General features: G+C 37.7%; 1 protein-coding gene across 4 annotated transcripts in view; it reads left to right on the top strand.

Moving 5' to 3' along the window:
• PIBF1 (progesterone immunomodulatory binding factor 1) overlaps positions 1–24,861 on the top strand; it is a 220,522-nt gene that overhangs the window by 107,411 nt on the left and 88,250 nt on the right. For all 4 annotated transcript variants that reach the window (XM_070408953.1, XM_070408951.1, XM_070408952.1 and 1 more), the window contains 2 exons: positions 14,838–15,003; positions 20,682–20,832. In XM_070408953.1, coding sequence (XP_070265054.1) covers positions 14,838–15,003; positions 20,682–20,832 — 317 coding nt within the window. The remainder of the gene's footprint in view (positions 1–14,837; positions 15,004–20,681; positions 20,833–24,861) is intronic.

Below are 24,861 nucleotides of genomic sequence, written 5' to 3'. Positions count from 1 at the left end.
TAGCTCTGTCATACCTATCCTATAATCATTTCGGTTTCTTTCTTTTATATTTTTTATTCCATTCCCTGTAATTTGTTTTCATCTTAAACTGACAACTAAACCTGGAAATAATCATCTTAATGCACTGATTTTTTTCATTTTTCAGAAAAGAGTGTTCCTTATCAGATCAGTTTATAAGATTTTAATGTTGGGGGGGGGGGGGGAAGGACACTTATGTAATACCCTTTGTAATACTTTTAGCGAAAAATTAAAAAAAAAAAAACAGAGGACAATGAGGACACATATGTAATACCTTAATAAATAAAGAAAAAAAAAGATTTTAATGTTTTCTATCTTAGCTTGAAATATTTAGTAATTTTAATTTTATAATACCATAAATGGTTAATATGGCTCCAGTCATCTCATTCAGTAAAGATTTATTAAGAGATTATAATGTATCAAGTAAAACACTAGGTTCTAGAATCCAAAGAGGCATTAAGCAAGATTCTTGCACTTGAGTAACTTATGTTTTACTTATGGAAGAAACTCTTATGAGCATTTTACTTACATTAGCTCATTTAATCACCCAGAATTCAACATTTCCAAGTATATCTTCTGCGATTTCAATTCAGTAGATCTAAGGTGGAGCCATGGCATCTGTACTTCTCATAAGCTCCACAAACGCTCCTGATGGTCGTCCCTGGTTGGGCTAGATAAAATCAAGCTCAGGAGTCATCCTCCCCCTTGCCAAAGAAAAGAAGTCTTGCTCTACTACCAAACTGTCATGGATTTGAACTCAGGACTCTGGTTTCTATATTCCTATTTAGGAGTTTCCTAGAGTCATGGAATTTTTAAACTCACTTTCAGAACACTGATTTGTATGAGTTAAGATCTATAGTGTTTGCCTGTTAATAGGAGTTGGTCTAAATAAATGACTTTTACATCATTTTTGGCCTTTACAGTATTTTGTGTGTGTAGCAAATTGACTGTTTTAAAATCTATATAATATAGGAAAATAGGACAAAACCACGATTATTCTTCATTCTGCATCCTACCCCCCCCCCAAAAAAAATACTTTTTCTTATGACTTTTTTAAAGACTTCATTTTTCTTACAGTAGTTTTAGGTTCACAGCAAAACTGAAAGGAAAACAGAGGTCTTATGACTTTTTTAGAATTTTATATATATATATAAATATATATATATAAATATATATATATATATATATTCTAATTTTTTTCTTTAATGTAGACCAACACTCTGAGGTATATATTAAAAGCAGCATGAAAGAGTTTTGAGTTCTGTGAAGCACTGATATAATAAATAGTCTTGGTTCAAAGAATAGTTCAAGCTGAATTTTAAGTGTTTGTTGTCATGTTGCCACAAAAGGGAAAAGAGCTACTCATTCAAGCACCGTCAAAATATTTTACTCTAATTTTATCTCATGCATACTTTGATTTATTTTAAGGCAACATTCCTTTCATTATATTTGTTTCATTTAAGTAATTTTATCTTCACATACCTGCAGTATGTATTTTTTGCCTTTATAGGCAAGCCAAATATTACTACATATTATTTATTTTATTAATAATAATATATATTTTATTTGATCATGATCTGATAGATGCATTGAATTACTCTAAATACATGCTTGAAATTCTTATAAATCCACAGTACAGTTGTTAAGCATACTCAGCGTTTTTAACTCTGCAAAAAAAGATCTCTCACATTCATTTAAGAATTCACTTGTAAGCCAAAAATGACAGATGTAGTATTACAGCTGAGAAGTGAACTGGTTGAAGGAATCATCTAAATGGCTGAAACATTTGGACAAATAACCAAATGCCTTTTAAATTCCTTTTGCTTGTCCTATAGTAATCATTGTTGTAACACTGATCGTAGTTTTACAAGTTTCTCTACCTGCTTTCTTTTCAGTTTAGAAAATTTCACAATTGAAAGAGAAAGACTAGTTACTAGAACTCTTTCTGTCAATGAAAGGAAAGCAATTTTACATGTCTTTTCTAACATACATCAACTATTCTTAACGTGTTTTCTACCTTTAGAACTTTCACATGTTCAACATACACCTACCAGTTTCTTTCATTACATCCAGTGTTTCTCTATTAGAAAACAAATACATCCCACTAGATGGGTATATTACAATATACAAAGCTGGTATGTTATCTAGATAACAGGAGGTTCTGATCTACTCTCCTTTCCAACTGATAAATACTAGTAAATTGATATAATTGAAGAATATAATCATCATATTTATTTATTTATTTTTAATTTTTATTTTATTTTTTTAATTTTTTTCTCTTAAATATTTTATTTTTTTACATTTTTTTCCTTTATTGATGATTAAGATATTACAAATGTGTCCTTATCCCCCCAATGTCCCCTCATCCCCCCAATCCTGCCCTCACCCTCACCCCCTGTTGTCCACATCCATCACTTACGCTTATATGCATGCATGCAAGTCCTTTGGTTGATCTTTCCTCCTCACCCCCACCCTCCCCTACCTTCCCTCTGAGTTTTGAGCATCTGATTAATGCTTCTCTGTCTCTACATCTGTTTTTGTTCATCAGTTTATGTTGTTCATTATAATCCACAAATGAGTGAGAGCATGTGATATTTATCTTTCTCTGACTTACTTATTTCACTTAGCATAATACTCTCCAGCTCCATCCATGCTGTTGCAAATGGTAGGAGTTCCTTCTTTTTTACCGCAGCATAGTATTCCATCGTGTAGATGTACCACAGTTTTCTAATCCATTTATCTGCTGATGGGCACTTAGGCTGATTCCAAATCTTAGCTATGGTAAATTGTGCTGCTATGAACATAGGGATGCATATATCCTTTCTGATTGGTGTTTCTGGTTTCTTGGGATATATTCCTAGAAGTGGGATCACTGGGTCAAATGGAAATTGCATCACATTTAAATATTAAAGATACAGTATAGCGATATGAAAAATTCTTTTTAAAGAAATAGATTTTCACAAATCTACCTTTCAAAATTCAGTTGTAAATTGTATTTATATAAATGTACTTTAATTTGATACTTTACGAAATATATTAAAACTACATAAAAAATTGTTTGCTCTTTTAAAGTAACAGATTAGAAATTATAACTTGGGTATGGCAGAGCAAGGGTGCTTATTTCTGGGTTCAGAGATCTTTTTTTAAATGTTTTCAGGACATTAAAAAAGTAATCAACCAAAGACTTAATTTACTAGACATTGATGATGTCATAAATACTTCATCTCTTACTTGGCTAATAACTGTGTTGTAAGAAGGAAAATAGATCTCAGCCAAAATTATTTAAGTGGAAAGTACTTAATCTTTCATTTTTTAAAATTCCTCATATCAAAAATTTTAGTTGCCTTTAGTAAAATTACTGTTTTAAGTTAAACTGTGTAATGTAAAAACAACTAACTTCTTTTTCCAACCTCCCTTCTCCCAGATATTTTTACCTATAGTGATATCATTTCTTCAGGAATGATCTTTTTCTTTTTATATAACTGAAAATGTCCTTATATGGTTTTGATGTATCCATGATACATGTCTAAATATTTATGTAAGTAATGAGTCAAGTTTTATTTTTTTTAAAGAAACACATCAGAATATATGGATCCAAATGATAATATCTTTCAACAAAATAGGCACAGTTGGGCTTCTGTGCTTTTCCACACACATCGAGGCAATGCTCAGTATGGTTACTTTATCCCAGTCCTTAGAGCAGCCTTTAATTATAATGATCTTCTTCCTTCTGACTTTATTAAGAATATAACCCTTAGCATCAGATAGGTACTGATATTTAGTGTGGGAAATTGGGGAGAAGCTAAATGTATTACTATAGTAGAATAATTAAGAATGAAAAATTATGGGGACAGTAAAGTAATAGTTATGAAAGGAGTTTAATAGCATAGGAAAAATTTTAAGTTATAATATCAGGGCAAAAGGGTAGAAAATCTATTTGGAGGGATGGTTCACATATAATGTACATAGCAAACATTTTTATATATGATAATAACAGATGTTGGTGAGGATGTGGGGAAACCATATTTTATACATATCAGGTAAGATTTTTTATTGAGAGTATTACAGATGTCCCCCTTTCCCCCCCTCCCCCGCCTCCTTCCAACCAGTTCCCACCCCGAGGCCTTCACCACCCTATTGTCTGTGTCCATAGGTGCATATAAGGCCTTTGGTTAATCTCTTACCACCCCCTCCCACCCCCCTTCCCTCTGAGACTCATCAGTCTGTTCCATGTTCCCATGCCTCTGATTATATTTTATTCATCAGTTTATTTTGTTCATTAGATTTCTTGTTTGTTTATTTTGATTTTTAGAATCAATTATAGATAGATATGTATTTATTGTCATTTTATTGTTCATATATTTTATTACTTCTTCCCCTCCTCCTCCTCCTCTTCTTTCTCCTCCTCCTCCATCTTCTTCATCTTCTTCATCTTTTTCTTCTCCTTCTCCTTCTTCTTCTCCTTCTTCTTTCTTCTTTCTTCTTCTCCCTTCAATATTTCATGTAATACTGGTTTGGTAGTGATGAACTCCTTTAGCTTTGTCTTGATTGAGAAGCTCTTTATCTGACCTTCAATTCTAAATGATAGCTCTGCTGGGTTGAGTAATCTTGGTTGTAGGTTCTCACTATTCATCACTTTGAGTACTTCTTGCCACTCCCTTTTGCCCTGCAAAGTTTCTGTTGACAGTCATATAGGTGCTCCCTTTGTGGTAACTAACTGCTTTTCTCTTGCTGGACCAATAGTTTTATTGCTAGCTTTACCCAGATAACTTTCTATTGAACGAGTACAAAAAACATTTTACATAAATGTTAAAGGCACACTTTAAAATTAAATGCCATTGTTTGAAGTTATTTATTACATGTTTTTGCAAGCTAATATCGTTTTAAAGTATGATACTTTGTAAAACATTGTGTAATATGAAGCAAGAATTCTCATGATCCGTCCATAGTGTGTTACGATTCTCTCATGGTCTTTAACCCTTGGCATTTTGATTATGATGCGTCTTGGTATGGGCCTCTTGGGGTTCCTCTTGTTTGGGACTCTCTGCACTTCCTGGACTTGTAAGTCTATTTCTTTCACTAGGTAGGGAATGTTTTCTGTCATTATTTCTTCAAATAGATTTTCAATATCTTGCACTCTCTCTTCTCCTTCTGCCACCCCCATAATGCAAATGTTGGTATCCTTGAAGTTGTCCCAGAGGCTCCTTGCACTATCTTTATATTTTTTGATACATTTTCTTTTTGCTCTTCTGATTGAGTGTTTTTTGCTTCCTCATATTCCAAATCATTGATTTGATTCTCAAAATCTTCTACTCTACTGTTGAATTCCTGTAAATTATTCTTTATTTCAGTTGTTGTATGCTTAAATTCTGACTGGTCCTTTTCCATGTCTTTGACATTCTCACTAAGATCCTTGAAAGGCTCATTAAGTCCCTTGAAGCTCTCATGAAGATCTTTGAGTAACCTTATAACCATGGTTTTGAACTCTGTATCTAGTAATTTGCTTGGTTTTGTTTCTTTCATTTGAGATATTTCTTTGTCTCTGCATATTTGGGTGCTTCCCTGTATTTGTTTCCACGTATTAGGTAGAGCTGCTATGTCTCCTGGAATTGGGTGGCCTTGTGTAGTAGGTATCCTGTAGGGCCCAGTGGCTCAGCCTCTCCAATCACCTGAGCTGGGAACTCTAGGTGGGCCCATTGTAGGCTGTGTGCACAGTCTTGTAGTTGGGCCTTGATTGCTATTGGTGTCTCTAGGAGGAATTGACCTCCCGGCCAAATTGGCTGTGAAGAGGACCCACTGCAACTACAGTGGGAGAGCTGTTGTGCAGAAAACACCCGTATGGAACAGGACTTGCTTCAGTGGGGCTTTGGTGCCCACTGAGTCTACTCCTTGCGTATGTCGCTTGTAGATGTGTAGAGTTGTAATCTGCTATGGTCTGAAGCTGTCCACCAGGTACATTGGTTCTGGGGGCTCCAGGAAGGTATAAAGTCAGCCACAGCCTGGGGCTACCCTGCAGGGGCTGTTTTTATTGGGCTTAGAGGTACCCAGGCATGGCCCACCTGTGAAGCAAAGCAGGCTGGTGCTAATGCCAGGTCTTGGTTTTTTTATTGATAGGTTTGGAGCACACTGACATCAGTTGCAGCTTGTTTGAGAGATTTTAGCAAAGTCTGAAGCCTGAGGTAGGACAGGCCATTCATATGGAAAAGTTACTGCAAAAAGCTTGGGTGGGCTGCAAATTGGATGGGGTGGGGTCTCAGGGAGTCACCAGGGCAGAGCAAACAGTGTGGGCCACGTTGATGGAAATTCAGATATGGGTGCCAGTCAGCCCTGCAACAGGGTAGGTCCCACAACAGGAACAATGACCCTTGCGAGCACCCCAGTCTGGGAGAAGCTGCCCCCAAGTTCCTGACCCAATGCCAGACAATCCAGTTTCTCCTGGTATGTGTCTGGGTCCCCCAACATCTTCTGGTGCTGGAGCTCAGAGGAAGCAGGACCTTATAATTTTAGTTCATTTGCCAGCCCTTCAAAGGAACACTTGGGTTGTTGGCAGCCTCTGGGTCACTAAGCTCCAGTGTTTTTACAGCCCATAGTTGTGGGGACTTCTCTTCCAAGCTCTGGGAGCGTGGACTGGTTGTCTGGTGTAGGTATGGAACCTCTTGCTCCTCATGGAAGCCTCCACAGAGATAATTTCTCTCGTGATTAAAAAAGAGGTACATGTGGGTGCCGGTCCAGCCCATTCCATGCCTCCACCCCTCCTATCAGTCTCAATGTGCTTTCTTCTTTACTTCTCTAGTCATAGGACTTCCATTCAGCCAGCTTTTAGGCGGTTCTGGATGATGGTTGTTCTGTGTTTTAGTTGTAATTTTGATGTGGTTGTGGGAGGTGGCAAGTACCGGCATTTACCTGTGCTGCCATCTTGGTTCCCTCTCATGATATCTTTCTTAGAGTAATGAAATATCCTGATTAATGAAAAGTTTGCCCTATATAAAATAGTAGTTTTTAAGAATAAATAAATATGTACCTTTGTAAAAAGTATTGTGTCTTGTACCTTATACTCATTATGCTTTAGTTATGTAGTTGGTAGAATATTAGTGAATATAATATTAGATGTGGATCTAAGATGATAGAGAGATAGATAGATAGATAGATCGATAGGTAGATATAGATGTACTATTGAGAACAAGAAAAAAACTTTAGAGAGACTTGAAAAGTCAGTGGTTTAGTATTTTAACTTAAGACCATTGGCTTTCCTCAGCCACAGCAGCAGAAAATTCAAACAAACAGTTTTTTGCTCAGTTCTTAATTGGAGTAAGTGAATCTTAGGATTTGGTTAACTATCATTCCATTACTCATCCAGAGGCATTTCAGATATGTGGTACAGGTCTAGAAATACAACCAAAATTTTGTAAACAGAATGAAAATGAGTGTATCCCCCTGAAATTGAAATAGCAAGTACAAAGTAGTTAAGGTGTGGATTAGTTATTAGCTCAACTAAAATGAATAATTTAGGGGAATTGGATATCAAACTCAGGGAGGCCTCATTAAAAAAATACGGTGAAAAAGGAGTCTAAAACACCTGTCAGCAAGATTGATTCTCAGTGGATTAGAGATGTCAGCCTCTGCCCTTGTTAACTTCAATGTCCCACAACAAAATCCACCATCCACCCAAGGTATTCCATCTGGACATTCAGGCCCAACTCTGTTTCAAAGCATTCTTTTTACATGTTGAAAGTTTATCAGCAGTCTCTGTTCCATTTGCTTAAGAATTTAGAATTAAATTACCTCCTCACATAAAGGATTTAGTGGTTCAGCCATGACTACCTCCTCCCATGTATTCTTCTAAACCACAGTATTTTCTCTGTATTGACCCAGAGAACCCTTCCATAGTTTCTGCCCAGTTCATCTACCTAATGCCTGACTACTGGAAAAATCCTTTCCTAACCCTTACCAGTAACTGGAAATCCTATTACTTTGCTTAGCTTCCCTTACCAATCTTTCTTGTCCAGATTTTATTTTCTGTACTCTTTATCTACACACACTTGTCCTCCTGTACACTGTCAAATGCCTTGCCTCATCCACTTCCTTACTTCCAAACTGGAGCAGCTCTTAAAATGTCTTGCTGAAAGGACTACTTCCTGGTCCTGGTAATTACAGGAACCTCACCACTGAATACAATACTTTTTGAGTATTTTGCCTTGGCATACCTATCTACCAAATGAGATTAAATAACTGGGTTCAGAATAAATATCCAGTTTTAATATCAGGGAAGCCATTAATATTTTGTGGACAACATTGAAAGATCAGATGTTGTTTCTCATTGGAATAAAAAACTAAGTTTAAATAAAAGGCTAATAATGTTGTGGGTCTTTCACTTTTTTATTAATGATAACCTTGTTGATATTGGGAATAAACTATATACATTTCTTAGTTTAATACGTTAGAGTGTAATGAGCAAAGCCTTTGCCATAATATATATGTAAAGATTGATGAGGTAAACATTGTTATGAAAACTTATTGTTATTTAGTGTTTTATCTATTGCTTTTGTTCGAATGAGTTCTCCCAATCCTGAGATTCCAGTGCCATGTAGATGTCTCTCCTGTGGTTATTTCTCAGCATTATAAAACACGCCATGCTACCTGAAATTAAATTCACCATAGCCTGCGAGGATTTCTTAAGGATTAACATCTTTGTAGCTCCCTATCATATAGCTGATTTTCAGCTTTTAACATGTCTTCTTATACATCCAGCCCCCAAATCTGTTGCAGTGAATATTCCTTAAGAGCAAGCATTTAATTCTAGGATTTTATATCACTACTAGAAGCCTGGTGCATGAAATTTGTGCACGGGTAAGACCCTAGGCCTGGCCAGCGATCAGGGCCGATCAGGGCCTTCCAGCTGCCAGTTGGGGCCTTCCTTCCCCCGCTGCTGGCTGCCGGCCAGGGCTTCATTCCGCGCCACCCCCTTGTAGTCAGCACAGGTCAGAGCAAGCGATCAAACTCCCGAGGGGACACTTTGCATATTAGCCTTTTATATATATAGATTTTTTCCAGTAGTATGTGATATATGAGTGAGTTATAAGAAAACTAGAAGAACCCAGTTCCAAATGTAGCATAAAGAATTATCTAGCCAAATTTGGGGCCTGGGATGAGATGCTTGTGAGGATAATTAGAGATTCTGATTATAATTTAACTTTATAGGAAATTTGACCTCTTACAATATCAAACATAAAGTTGTTAACATATAAATAATATTGACTTAATTTAAATAAGATGTTCACATTAAGAGGATAAAATGAGAAGATGAGTCAACACAGTAAACTGTGACTGGTTATATGTGCAAAACAAGTCAGAGGGAGTTACCTTAAACTCTCAAGTTATGTTATGCTACTGTTGTCCACTCCTCACTGCTGGAACTGTTTTTGCAGCTCTAATGTTTCTTCAGCATTTTCACTGTTCAATTTAACAAATTAAAATGATAATTAGTGCAAAGGCATAATTATTTGAGGGAGATTTTTTTCATGGTATAAACAATGTGGGAATAGGTTAATCGTTTAGAATTATCATTTAATTTATAAAATTGTCATTTGTTTTGTCAATTTATTAAACTTAGTATTTTCAAATTTCATTTGATCTATAGAATTAACATTAGGCTTTTCAATTTATTAAACTTAGTATTCTGAGATTTCTAGATGATGACTTTGTTATTTAACTTTTTAATATAAGGAAAGAATAGTGCTAAAAGTGACTTTCAAGTGCCATATAATGAGTAAAACCAGATGGAATCTAAAAGCTAAATCTTTAATTTCTTACTTGGAATTTGCATTGATCTCAGAATTATTCACAATGTCTTGAATCCATAAGAAGGCAAACTTTGCAGTTTAATCTTTTCAAAACAAATTATTTTAAAGGTCAATATCACATTCTAAATTACTTATCCAGAATTTATTTTAGTAATGTGTCTAGTGTTTTCTATAGCTTAGCATACAAATTAGGTATTGATTCCACATGTTTATACATTTATAAAACAACTTATTCTCAGAGTACAGGGACATTTTCATGTCAGTTAAAATATGGAATTAACACACTTTTTGAGTAAAATAATTTTTACTGCTTCTTGCCCATGGGACAATGAGCTTTCAGTTTGGGCCTCCAGAGAGATGGCTATGGTGCAAGGGCCTAAGGTGAATGTGGACAGCAGTGAGCCAAAAATGAGCTAAAAAGATGCCTGAAAGCTCAGAAGAAAGCGGAGGAGGCCAAGCAGAAGAAGCTCAGTGAGAAACAACTAAGCCAGGCCAGTGCTGCTGCCACCAGCCACACCACTGACAAAGGTGTGAGTGCTGAGGAGGAGAGCCTAGACCAGGGGTGGGCAAACTTTTTGACTCGAGGGCCACAATGGGTTCTTAAACTGGACCGGAGGGCCGGAACAAAAGCATGGATGGAGTGTTTGTGTGAACTAATATAAATTCAAAGTAAACATCATTACATAAAAGGGTACGGTCTTTTTTTTTTTTAGTTTTATTCATTTCAATTGGACCAGATCCAGCCCGCGGACCGTAGTTTGCCCGTAGTAGGCTGGCCTAGACCCAGATCAATACTACAAGATCCACAGCCTAGCAGTTCACCAACTAAAGGTCAATGGGTAGACACATGAAAACATGTTCAAAGTCACTAATCTTCTGAGAGATGCAAATCAAAACAACAATGAGGTACCATCTCACGCCTGTCAGAATGGCTATCATCAACAAATCAACAAATGACAAGTGCTGGAGAGGATGTGGAGAAAAAGGAACACTTCGTGCACTACTGGTGGGAATGCAGACTGGTGCAGCCACTGTGGAAAACAGTATGGAGTTTCCTCAAAAAGTTAAAAATGGAACTCCCATTTGACCCAGTGATCCCACTTCTAGGAATATATCCTAAGAAACTAGAACACCAATCAGAAAGGATATATGCTCCCCTATGTTCATAGCAGCACAATTTACCATAGCTAAGATTTGGAAACAGCCTAAGTGCCCATTAGCAGATGAGTGGATTAAAAAACTGTGGTACATCTACACAATGGAATACTACGCTGCGGTAAAAAAAAGAAAAAAAAAAAAAAAAAAAGGAATTCTTACCATTTGCAACAGCATGGATGGACCTGGAGAGCATTCTTTGAAACTGAGGAAACTCATGACCAAAATTACAAATAAACCACAGAATAACCATCATTCAGAACTGCCTAAAATCTGGCTGAACGGAAGTCCTACAACTAGAGATTTAAAGAAGAAGCCACATCGAGACTGGCAGGAGGGGTGGAGATGCAGAAAAAGCTGGTCCAGTACCCATGTATAGCATTTTCTTAATCAGGAGGGATAACTTGGCTACAGAGGTCTCTTGGAACAAGAGGTCCCAGCTCCACACCAGGCCCCCCAACCCAGGGTTCCAGTACCAGAAAGAGAAGTCCATAACTTCGGGCTGTAAAAACCAGCAGGGATTGTGGCTGAGTGACACAGAGGCTGCTGGAGTCCCAAGTGTTCCTCTGAAAGGGCTGGTGCACGGACTTACTTGGATTCATTCCCTCTGAGCTCCAATGCTTGGGCAGCATCTTGAAAGGATTCAGGGACATTCAGGGTGGAACTAAATTGTCTGGCATCAGGGCAAGAACTGGGAGGCAGCTTTCTCCCAGACACAAGTTCTGGCAGAAGTCATTGTTCCTATGCTGAGACCTCCCCTGCCACAGAGCAGGCGCCATATCTGAGTTTCCATCAACCTGGCTCACACTGTTCACTTGGCTCTGATGACTCCAGTTTGCATCCCCACTCAAGCTGTTTGCAGTGGTCTTTTCATATGAATAGCCTGTCCTTGCTCAGGCTTCAGACTTTTCTGAAATCTTTCAAACAAGCAGCAGCTGGCCTCAGCATGCCCCATACCTTTCAGTAAGAGGCTCCAGGCCCAGCACTAGCAGAAGCCTGCCTTGGTTCACAGCTTGGCCTCTCCTGGGTATCTCCAAGCCCAACACAAGTAGCAGTCATCTGCAGATCACTCTGTAGGAGTGGCCCCAAGCAGGGCACAGGAAGTAACTGACTTTGCACCTCCCTGGAGGCCCCAGAGCCAGTGCACCCTGTGGTCAGCTTCAGACCATGCCAGATTACAACCCTACCACATCCACAAGTAGCACACTCAAGAGGCAGACTCAGCACTAAAGCAAGTCCTGCCGCATAGGGGTATCTCCTGCACAACAGCTCTTCCACTGTAGTCACAGTTGGTCCTCACAGCCATTGGCCTGGGGGTCAATCCTTCCAAGTGATGCCAATAGCAAGCCAGGCTCAACTACAACAGGACAGTGCACACAGCCCACACAGGTACACTTAGAATGCCCAGCTCAGGTGACTGGAGAGGCTGAACCACTGGGCCCTACAGGACACCAACTACAGAAGGACACTCTACCAATTCCAGGAGACATCAACAGCTCTACCTAATACATAGAAACAAACACAGGGAAGCAGCCAAATATATGGAGACAAAGAAACATCACAAATGAAAGAACAGAAGAAATCTCCAGGAAAAGAACGAAATGAAATGGAAGCAAGCAAACTACTGGATACTAAGTTCAAAACCATGGTTATAAGGGTGCTCAAGGATTTTAATGAGAGCTTCAAAGGACATAATGAGAGCTTCAAGGGAATTAATGAGAGCTTCAAGGGACCTAGTGAGAATTTCAGGAACCTTAATGAGAACATCAAAGTTATGAAAAAGGACCAGTCAGAAATGAAGCATACACTAACTGAAATAAAGAATAATTTACAGGGATTCATCAGTAGAGTGAAGGATTCTGAGAATCAAATCAACAATATGGAATATGAGGAAGCAAAAAACACCCAATCACGCCAAAACCGGTTTGGCTCAGTGGATAGAGCGTCGGCCTGCGGACAGAGGTCCCAGGTTCGATTCCGGTCAAGGGCATGTACCTGAGTTGTGGGCACATTCCCGGTGGGGGATGTGCAGGAGGTGGCTGATCGATGTTTCTCTCTCATCGATGTTTCTAACTCTCTGTCTCTCTCCCTTCCTCTCTGTGGAAAATCAATAAAATATATTAAAAAACAAAACAAAACAAAACAAAAAAAAACCCCAATCAGAAGAGAAAAAAGAAAAAAGAATCCAAAAATATGAAGATGTGTAAGAAGCCTCTGGGCTAGAAGGGGTCAATGGGGGGAACAGGGGGACATATGTAATATTTTCAAAAATAAAGATTTTTTTTTAAAAAGAAAAAATATATTATGTAATAGTGGATAGGTCATTGCTATAGAGTCAAATATAGCTGGATTTGAAACCTAACCTAAAATATACTACCTGTTAAAGTAATATTTTATATCTCTGAGCCTCAGGTTCCTCATCTGCAAAACCTAATATGGTTGCTCTAAGGCAGTGGTTCTCAACCGGTGGGTCGCAACCCCTTTGGGGGTCGAACGACCCTTTCACAGGGGTCGCCTAAAACACATATATAATTACATATTGTTTTTGTGATTAATCACTATGCTTTAATTATGTTCAATTTGTAACAATGAAAATACATCCTGTTTATCATATATTTACATTACGATTCATAACAGTAGCAAAATTACAGTTATGAAGTAGCAACGAAAATAATTTTATGGTTGGGGGTCACCACAACATGAGGAACTGTATTAAAGGGTCATGGCATTAGGAAGGTTGAGAACCGCTGCTCTAAGGATTTAGCGAGATACCATGAATTAAACAGTATGCTCTCTGCTTCCCTACCATACCCATACTCTTCTTTCTTCTTCCTAGAATACTTCCCACCCCATACCTCCTCCTGACTTACACACACATGCACACCCACACCTATACAAACCAATTTAGGCCTCCTTCCTATATGTTCCCAGTGAAATCAGGAATTACCTTCGTGAAGCACTTAATATCTGCTGTCGAATTTTCATGTTTTTTTGCCTGTCTTCCCAAGCAAACTAGATTCTTTAAGGGGGAACATTTTTGTCTACCATTATATACATATTTACTTGGCATATGGACTAGCTCAATAAACATTTGAATAAATGAACATGTTTAACCTTATCCTGGATTCAGAATAGCTCTAAAAAGGTATAATGTGTCTGTGTTTTGCTTTCTGTTAGAACATAATCCACCTAAGGCATTTTTAAATTTACAATATGCGGTGATTTATATTGTAAAGTGCAAATATTTTTATTACTAATTATATCTATGAAATGAAGAATGTTCCTTATCTGTATTGTAGTAGACTACTTGTACTTATATATTTATCTACGTAATTTGTACATTATGTTTTCTTGTAATATCCAAGTATATATATATATGCTTTGCTGATCTAAAATTTTATTTCATAAGTGTCTCAAGAATTTGCAGTTTAATGTACATATTTTATGCCATTCTTCTCCATCTGTGATTAGACTTAGAATGAAATAGCAAGCTTGAAGGCAATGCTGTAGATTTAAGAAGGTCGGTAAAATATATAGAAATTAAATCATTTTAAGCAATATAACTGAAACTTGCTCTTACCATTTTTTATTTTAAAAATCTTACAAAATAATAATAATAAACAGGCAATATTACTTTTGGATGGAAGGAATGAAAATAATGTGCATTTTAATTGGTATATTTTATTCTCTGGATTTAGCATATTTTCATACATATGCCTGTCTAAATTATTTACAAGAGCTTTGCTGAATAAATGTTATTAACTGCATAATAAAATGAAGGTGTGGAAAAATAGAAGTAATGTTTATGTTTATATAAATCATCAAGATTTCTTTAAAGTCTCATAGCCATCCTTCTTCTTTCAGGTACAGAGAACTACAACTTAGTACAGAAAGCAAAGTAACAGAATTTCTCCATCAAAGTAAATTAAAGTCTTTTGAAAGTGAGCGTGTTCAGCTTATACAAGAGGAAACTGCAAGGAATCTCACACAGTGTCAGTTGGAATGTGAAAAATATCAGAAAAAACTGGAGGTATATGTACAAACTTTTCTTTCAATAGCATAGCAGGTGAACTCCATAAGTAAAGGTCTATATCATATTAGGCTTTATAAATAATATTTGTGTTATGTAGGAGAAAGGGCCTGTCCTTATTTTTATTTTTTTTTCTTTATTGATTAAGGTATTACATATGTGTCCTTATCCCCCCATTGCCTTCCCAACACCCCCCACCCCCTCTCATGCCCTCACCCCCCTAGTGTCTGTGTCCATTGGTTAGGCTTGTATGCATGCATGCAAGTCCTTTGGTTGATCTCTCCCCTTTACCCTCACCCTCCCCTGCCTTCCCTCTGAGGTTTTTTTTTTAATTAAATCTTTATTGTTCAGATTATTACATTTGTTCCTCTTTTTTCCCCCCATAACTCCCCTCCTCCCAGTTCCCACCCCACCCTCCGCCCTCACTCCCCACCCACTGTCCTCATCCATAGGTGCACGATTTTTGTCCAGTCTCTTCCCGCATCTCCCACACCCTTTCCCCCCCAAGAATAGTCAGTCCATTCCCTTTCTATGTCCCTGATTCTATTATAATCACCAGTTCATTCTGTTCATCAGATTATTTATTCACTTGATTCTTAGATTCACTTGTTGATAGATGCGTATTTGTTGTTCATAATTTGTATCTTTACCTTTTTCTTCTTCTTCCTCTTCTTAAAGGATACCTTTCAGCATTTCATATAATACTGGTTTGGTGGTGATGAACTCCTTTAGCTTTTCCTTATCTGTGAAGCTCTTTATCTGACCTTCAATTCTGAATGATAGCTTTGCTGGATAAAGTACTCTTGGTTGTAGGTTCTTGCTATTCATCACTTTGAATATTTCTTGCCACTCCCTTCTGGCCTGCATAGTTTCTGTTGAGAAATCAGCTGACAGTCGTGTGGGTATTCCCTTGTAGGTAACTGAGTTTCTTTCTCTTGCTGCTTTTAAGATTCTCTCTTTGTCTTTTGCTCTTGGCATTTTAATTATGATGTGTCTTGGTGTGGTCCTCTTTGGATTCCTTTTGTTTGGGGTTCTCTGCGCTTCCTGGACTTCTAAGTCTATTTCTTTCACCAGGTAGGGAAAGTTTTCTGTCATTATTTCTTCAAATAGGATTTCAATATCTTGCTGTCTCTCATCTTCTGGCACCCCTATAATTCGGGTGTTGGTACGCTTGAAGCTGTCCCAGAGGCTCCTTACACTATCTTCGTATTTTCGGATTCTTTTTTCATTTTGCTTTTCTGGTTGGGTGTTTTTTGCTTCTTTGCATTTCAAATCTTTGACTTGATTCTTGTGCTCCTCTGGTCTGCTGTTGGGAGTCTGTATAATATTCTTTATTTCAGTCAGTGTATGCTTAATTTCTAGTTGGTCCTTTATCACAACATCGAGGGTCTCATTGGATTTCTTGTACATCTCATTAAGTTTATTGGCAGACTCTAGAAGACTCTTGAAAGACCTCAAAAGTGTGGTTTTGAATTCTATATCCAGCAGCCTGCTTTCCTCCAGTTCTGTCATTTGTGTCCTGTTTCTTTGTCTCGGCATTTTTTTTATGCTTTGCTGTGTCGATAGAGTGGCTTTCTGTGCTAAGTGTCCCAATTACCTGAGGTAGACACTCTTGGTGCACCCCCTTGTGGTCTTTGTGCACAGTCTTGTTGTAGCTAAGCCTTGATTGTTGTAGGTATCACTGGGAGGGATTTGACCTCCAGGCCAACTGGCTGTGAGAATCAGCTGTGTCTGCAGTGGGAGAACTTCTGTCCTCTAGGGAGGTGCTAATCTAGCCTTTGCCTGAGGCTATCCCACAAATGCCTCTGTGCAGGACTTGGGCGGGGCGGGTCCCAGGGGACCAACAGGGCAGGCGGAGTGAGCAGTTATGGCTGCTCTCAGTCCCATCCCCAGAGGCTCTGCCTCTCAGGGTCCCAGCAACCGCTGCAAACCTCGGAGAGGAAGCTGCCTTGGAGATCCGACTGATGCCAGACAGTCCCGCTTCTCCCATTTGAGTCTGGGTCCCTAGAGACTCGCCCAGAACTGGAGCTCAGAGCCTGAGACTCCCTCCCAATTGAAACAGAATGCCACGCCCTCTGCCACCAGCCCGCTCCTCGCGCACCTCCGCACCTTAGTATTTCGCTTCCACACAGGCACCTCCTCTGAGTCTCGGTATGCTTTTCTCTTTCCTTCTAGTTGTGGAATTTCCACTCAGCCAGCCTTCCTGTGGTTCTGGGTGATGTCCGTTCCGTCTCTTAGTTGTATCTTTGAAGTTGTTGTGCGAGGCAGCAATCTCCAGTGTTTACCTATGCCGCCATCTTGGTTTCTCCTTAAACCTTTTTTTTTTGTTAAATATATATTTTATTGATTTTTTACAGAGAGGAAGGGAGAGGGATAGAGAGTTAGAAATATCGATGAGAGAGAAACATCGATCAGCTGCCTCCTGCACACTCCCCACTGGGGATGTGCCCGCAACCAAGGTACATGCCCTTGACTGGAATCCGCAGGCCGATGCTCTATCCACTGAGCCAAACCAGTTAGGGCCCCTCTAAGGTTTGACGGTCTGATCGATGCTTCTCTGTCTCTGGATCTGTTTTTGTTCATCAGTTTATGTTGTTCATTCCACAAATGAGTGAGTTCGTGTGATATTTATCTTTCTCTGATTGACTTATTTCACTTAGCATAATGCTCTCCAGCTCCATCCATGCTGTTGCAAATGGTGAGTTCCTTCCTTTTTACAGCAGCATAGTATTCCATTGTGTAGATGTACGATAGTTTTCTAATCCACTCATCTGCTGATGGACACTTAGGCTATTTCCAAATCTTAGCTATTATAAACATAGGGGAGCATATATCCTTTCTGATTGGTGTTTCTAGTTTCTTGGGATATATTCCTAGAAGTGGGATCACTGGGTCAAATGGGAGTTCCATTTTTAGTTTTTTTGAGGAAACTCCATACTGTTCTCCACAGTGGCTGCACCAGTCTGCATTCCCACCAGCACAGTACATGAGGGTTCCTTTTGCTCTGCATTTGTCCTTATTTTTAAAAGCACTCTTATCAAGAGGACCTACGTTATCAATTGGTAAAGGCTCTCAAAACACTGGCTTTTTATATTTTATCTTTTTAAAAGTAATTTTTGGCCTTTAATTGTGTATTACAGATTTACATGTACATATATATAAATATAATTTTATGTAATTTTTTATTATCATTAGTTATTTAAAGAGAGGAATGATCCACTGAGAGTTTGGTATTTAATGGAGTCCTAAAAGTAATTGACCTATTTTATATACTAATGTTTAAGCTCAAATGTGTATATATTGTTTTTTCCTGAAGAAACTTTAATAGAATAGCCTTTCATAGGTCTAATAATAAAGTTCTTTGGCTTTTCAGAAACAGTTGTGAATTTGTTTAGAGCAGTCACTCAGACAAATCCATACTGAAAGGGAATTCTCCCCCATGGGGTACAGAGGTATTGGAAGATATCTCTGATCAGAAGTTTCTGCGGATTTCTCCTCTATGTCATGGAGAATTTTAAATCATATCTCTCAATGTAATACTATTTTTAAAATCTCATCTTAAAATAATATTTTATGAAATATCCTATTTTCAACTTTTTTATTCCTTATCTCTTTAGATATTTATTTCTGCAGCTTTTCTTTATGTGTGCTTTTTGTTGTTTTGGTTGGGGGGAGTGGGATACGGGTGAAAAATATCAACTGTTTTGTGGGGACAGTCTTTACTAATCCTCTCATTTTTCAGTAGAGTTAGTGCCATCAGCAACCAGATTCTTAATGAATTACATCCCAATAGATTGAACTATGTGAAAGCCCCAGATTTTTTCACTATGTCGTGAATTCTTTATCTATATATATAAAAGGCTAAGGCGACCAGCCGACTGGCCGATCGGCCTGTAGGTATGATGTGCACTGACCACCAGCGGGCAGACACTCAATGCAGGAGTTGCCGAGTGACAGCATCTTTGCAGAGTGCCCTCTTGCAGTCCGGGACCCTTTGGGGGATGTCGCACTGCAGGTTTCGGCCCGATCCCCGCAGGCCAGGCCGAGGGACCCCACCTGCCGGAGGGATCCTGCTCACTGAAGATGCCCTTCAAGCCCTGGCACCGCCCTAGGTGCTGCTGGCCGGGGAGTGACCGCAGGAGGTTGGCTCCAGGGCATGTCCACCTCATTTCACCCAGTCCCGTCCCACTGGCCACCTTCTCTAAAAAACAAATTCCTAGCAAGCAAGAAGAAATAATGCTAAAACTTGAATTTTCTTTTGCTGACCTAATCAGGGACATTAGAAATCATCCTAAAAAATATTATTCCCATGTTATTCTTTCTCCACTCTCCAAAGGAATATATTTGGAGGATAGGGGATAATGTTTAATTTATTTTGGGGAGAAGTTTTAATGGAAATCATTGAAGGAAATGAGATAGAATAGATTAAGGAAAATTAAGTTGTAATTTCTACTTGTTAGAAACTGTAAATGGGTCTTCTGCATATTCTTTTTCCACTCCATAGATAGCGCTCAATCACATACATTTGTTAGGGTGAGCTTTATGTCAATAGAGAAAATACGTTTTCTTCCAAATTGTTTTAATTACAGAGAATTCAGGGTAATTAAATTCATACACCTCTATTTCTGTGAGCCATTTAATACAAGTTATTATAATTGTACTTCTTACAATAATAATAGTATTTTTCAACACTTACTGTGTTCTCTGCATTCGCTAAGCTCTGTGAATTTACCCTCTCCTTTAATACTCCAACAATATTTATGGTAAACCAAGAAAGAATAAGTAATTGCCTAAGATCACAACTAATAAATGCCAAAGCTAGGATTGAAATCCTATTATATTGCTTCTCAGGAAACACATCTGATTCTGTGTAAGGAAGCAAGTGTAATACCACTTCATAATTTAGTTTGCACTAGTCCGTAAATTTTCTAGATAATTGGAATTTAATTTAAGCATTAAAACATCCCTTTGTCACTAGAAATGTCTCCTTTTTTGGTGAATTCATTATAATCATCATAGTGATTCTTTCAATGAATTATTACTGAAGAATACTGGATTTTTGTTCTTAAATAAAATAACTTCATTTCCATGCCTTACTCTGTATTGTTTTTTTTTTATCATTTTTATCCTTTATGTAGAAAGATATTTTCTGATATTGCCCCAAGTAGCACTTCACATTTACATTTTAATTTGCTGCTTTCAAGTTATGATTGTTCAAGAAACCAAAAATCTTACTGAAAGTATGGCATGGGTAGATAAATGAGCTCTGATGGAAAACTAAAGGGCTCCTTATGAGTGTATCACTTTGCACATGGCTTTTTAAGCCTTTCCCAAATGGCTGCGATCTCCAGATAAATGCCCTCCAAGTAAGTATGGCATTACTGCATTTTTTAATCCTAACAAGCAAATGCTAGCCTTACTCCTATAACTATTTCAGTTTTTAAATTTGTTTTTTATTCAATTATATAATAAAGTGCGTTGTAATTTTCAGTTAAAAACAACTGAATTATTTTCTGTAGAAATAATTGTACTTAGTCATCTCAATTGAACTACTTTCACTTCATATCTGAATCATTACTAGTAAAAAGTGGGGAAAAAACTAATAATATTTTTGTATCACGTTTTTGTCTTAACTGTTATTTAATCTGCCTTTGCAATTTTTTTTCTTTCACTAATAGGTTTTAACTAAAGAATTTTATAGTCTCCAGTCCTCTTCTGAAAAACGCATTACTGAACTCCAAACACAGAACTCTGAGCATCAGGCGAGGCTAGACATTTATGAAAAACTGGAAAAAGAGCTTGATGAAATAATAATGCAAACTGCAGAAAGTAAGCCTCCCACAACCCTCCTCCCTCCCCCCCCCTCCCCACAGCTTTTTGTTTTTGTTTTGTTGTTGGCAACACAAGGAACCTAGTATTGTTCCTAAAACTGTTTTATTTCTTTCAAATATAATTGGTGGCTTTTTAAAAGAATATTTTACATTTTAGAAATTAGTCTTAATTCTAGTAGTTGAGATTTTTAAAATAATTTAACTGTGGTAGATTTTATCTTTTCATTTATTTAGTTTACTCATTCAGTGATTATCAAGTGCTTTACATATGCCTGGATCTGGGGAAATGGAGTTCATACAATAACGGTTGCATATTAGGTGTTCCTTGTTTAGTCTACTGGGAGAGAAACATATTAACAGATAATTAAAGTGGTGAGCTAAGTGCTATTAGCAAGAGATAGGCAATCCTTGGTGAAAGTACAGAAGAGATCCTGAGTTAATTCAATCTTGGTGGAGAGGAATACCTGAGAGGAGACAACATTTGAATTAGTCTTGAAAAACAGATAGAAATTCTTTGAATCTACTATGTTATAATCTTTGACCCTAATTTCTAATTTATTTTCCCTGTGTTGTCCCTGACTCTAAGGAAATATTTTAAATTAACATTTCACCATTGACGATGTGTACTACAGTACATTATTTTTGTTCAAAAATGAGAAATAACAGTGGCTTTCTTAAAATGGGTTTAAACTTCAATTGAAGTTGACATTAAATTTTAATCTATTTGGGGAACATTTATTGTAAAGACTATAATATTTATAGGCAAATTTAAGACAAACTGTTATTTCATTCCATTCATTGTCTGTTTTTCATTTCCAAGGTCTGATAATTGCAATAGTTTTCAAATTTATCTTCAGTTTCTTCACTGGAGTCCAAGTAATCTTTTTCTTTAATATATTTTTATTGACTTCATAGAAGAAGGGAGAGGGAGAGAGAAATAGAAACATCAATGATGAGAAAGAATAGTTGATCAGCTGCCTCCTGCACACCCCACACTGGGGATGGAGCCCATAACCCAGGCATGTGCCTGACCAGGAATTGAACTGTGACCTCCTGGTTCATAGGTCAATGCCCAACCACTGAGCTACGCTGACCAGACTGTCCGAGTAATCTTTATAAAATACAGGTTTGGTCATACCATGCATCAGCTTTAATGCCTTTATCACCTTAATACAATCTAAAGTATAATTCCTCAGCATGACTTTTGTATGATTAGACTCATTTATTTTTCTACTTTTCATGCCTTACCACTTTATAGCATAGCGTATCATCTTGAAAGTTCCATACTTTCTTAGCTCTATAACTTTGCATATGTCCTTCTGTGGAAACAAATTAGGAATAAAAGGAACTTCCTCAATTCAATAAAGAATATATATATATATATATATATAAATAAATAGGTAATATGGAAATTAACCAAGACACCATAACAGTCATGACTGCTCAGGAGGAGGCTGCATGCGCAGGTGGGAGGGAGGGGACTGCTGCGCAGTGAGGCAAGCCACGGATGGCGCAGGCCCACAGAGAGCAGGGCCTGTCTGCCAGCAGGCCTGCAGAGAACAGGGCCTGCCAGCTGGGGTGTGCCGGCAGTCCCACCTCTGTGCGTGAGCTGCAGAGGAAACACCTTTTCTGACCGCTCATTGTCTAAGTTCCTGGTACGCCACTCACAGTGTTCTTGGTAACTTGTGTAATAAGAATCCAAGAAGGTGATCTAGAGTTTTCCACCTCACTCCTGGAGGAAAAAACCAAGGTCCACTACTGGAGGGGCTAAGAAATGTCATATCCTGCCCTAGCTGGTTTGACTCAGTGGATAGAGCCTCGGCCTGCCGACCGCAGGGTCCAGGTTCGATTCTGGTCAAGGGCATCTACCTAGGTTGCAGGCTTCTCCCTGGCCGGGGCCCAGGTCAAGGCTCATGCAGGAGGCAATCAATGGAAGTGTCCCTCTCACATTGATGTTTCTCTCTGTCTTTCCCTCTCTATTCCACACTCTAAAAATCAATGGAAAAATATCCTCAGGTGAGGATTAAAAAAGAAAGAAAGAAAGAAAGACATGTCATATTCCATGAAAGAGACATCTTGAAAATGCCTAAAGAAAGTTGTCATTTTTTCGTGGTGAAATGACTGGAGTCCGTGTTGATGAAAACGCCTTGGCAGCTGTGGCGGCCGGCAGTGGCAGCAGCAACAGGGTGATGGGAGCAGCGCCTTCCCCTGATCAGCCTGGTTGCCACCTGCAGAGGGAGGCCAGACTGTGGCTTAGGCCCGCTCCCTGGGGAGAGCGGGCCTAAGCCGTCAGTAGGACATCCTCTGAGGGCTCCTGGATTGGAGAGGGTGCAGGTCGGGCTGAAGGACCCCCCTCACCCTTGCACAAATTTCGTGCACCAGGCCTCTATTCTACAAATAAACCTATAGCTAATATCATACCTAATGATTCAATATTAAATATTAAACCTTCTTTTAAAGAAGACATCAGGGCAAGAATTTATATTTTCATAACTTATATTAAACATTGTAATTGAGCTCCTACACAATAATATAAGACAAGAAAGAAAGAAGTATAAAGATCAAAAAGAAAGAGTAAAACTATTTTCAAATTCCAAAACAATCACAGTATACTGATAAGTAAATTTCATAGGTATACTTAAGATTTGTACCTTTTGCTATATGTAAATTTTGTTTTACTAAAGAACTATAATAATCTTGGTGAGGATTAACAACAACAAAAAAGAATTGGTGAGCTATTAACAAAAGAACTATACATAAATATTAAAGTGTAATTGATGATTTGCATGTGGAACTGTTGATGTTTGAAGAGCAGATGTCTGCAACATACTTTGAAATGCACCCAAAAAATAAGATAGATTTTTGGGTCGATATGGGAATGAAAAAATGTATGATAAATAAATATAGTACAATTTTTAATTTAGAATCCAGATATTGCATATATGGGTGTATACTGTACACCTTTTTCAACTCTTCTGTGTAAATATTTTAATTTTAAATAAAATCTTTAGAAGAAATATAGAAATTATTTTTTGATATGATATTGTATAAGCCAATTTAAAACCATCTTAGAATAAAATATATTTACCTGTACTTGGAAGATCAAGAAACTAGGCTCTTCTCTATCCCTTCACATTGGAAGTTAGAATATTTTTATCCTTGTTTAATACTTATTGATTAACCAAACTTTCAAAGATGTAAGCAAAACATCCTTTTAGTACAACAATGTGTACAATATTCAAGGGCTTACCATCTAATTCAGCTAATTTCAGTTGACATAATGATGGTTAGACTTTATTTATTAAGGTGTAACCATGGCAAATTACAGTATCCTATTTACACTTAAATTGCTTTTTATAATCAAATAAATGTGTTATTTGGATATTTGAGTTTAGTTTTCAACTCTCATCAAGTTATTAAAAATACAAATATGGCCTAGAAACTAAGTAAATTCAAAAATAAAACAAAAATCAGATTTCTAATTGTCAAATTCAGGGACATTCTACCCATTTTTGTCCTACTTGAAACCTTTGCTAGGCATTTGTCACATTTCTCAGAACCCTTTCTTGCTTCTTGATTCACTTGCCTCTGATTGTTTCTACTCCATCACTTTTATTGCCTCTTCTATCTAATTGTAAGAGTTCTCAGGGGTTTTTCCCCTCATCCTCTTCAGTTCTGGATAATCTTACCTCTTTCCACAGTTTCAATTACTGTCTATAGGCTAGGGATTCCCCAATTCTGTATGGAGTTCCTGCAGTCATTAAATATCTTATATTATTTCTATTTTCTCTTTCCTCCTTGAGCCTTACTAATTTTCTTGTATTGTTATTCTATTAATAATGTTAAAGCCTGTCTAAGTTTCCAACTAGTTTTTGTCAGTCTTGATTCTTCCCTTATTCTATCTACTGACTCATCTCTTTTACACGTGTTCAGTTGTCTAGAAACCAAGTTCTTTTTTCTATCCTCCATTGCTATTATGGACCATGTCTCAACTGGTTACTAGTGTAAATTATGAGGAGTTCTTTGT

This window comes from Myotis yumanensis, unplaced genomic scaffold (assembly GCF_028538775.1).
Source record: "Myotis yumanensis isolate MYYU_CA2020_CCGP unplaced genomic scaffold, mMyoYum1.0.hap1 SCAF_3, whole genome shotgun sequence".
Taxonomy (NCBI): domain Eukaryota; kingdom Metazoa; phylum Chordata; class Mammalia; order Chiroptera; family Vespertilionidae; genus Myotis; species Myotis yumanensis.
This window is presented reverse-complemented; position numbering and strand designations above follow the sequence as displayed.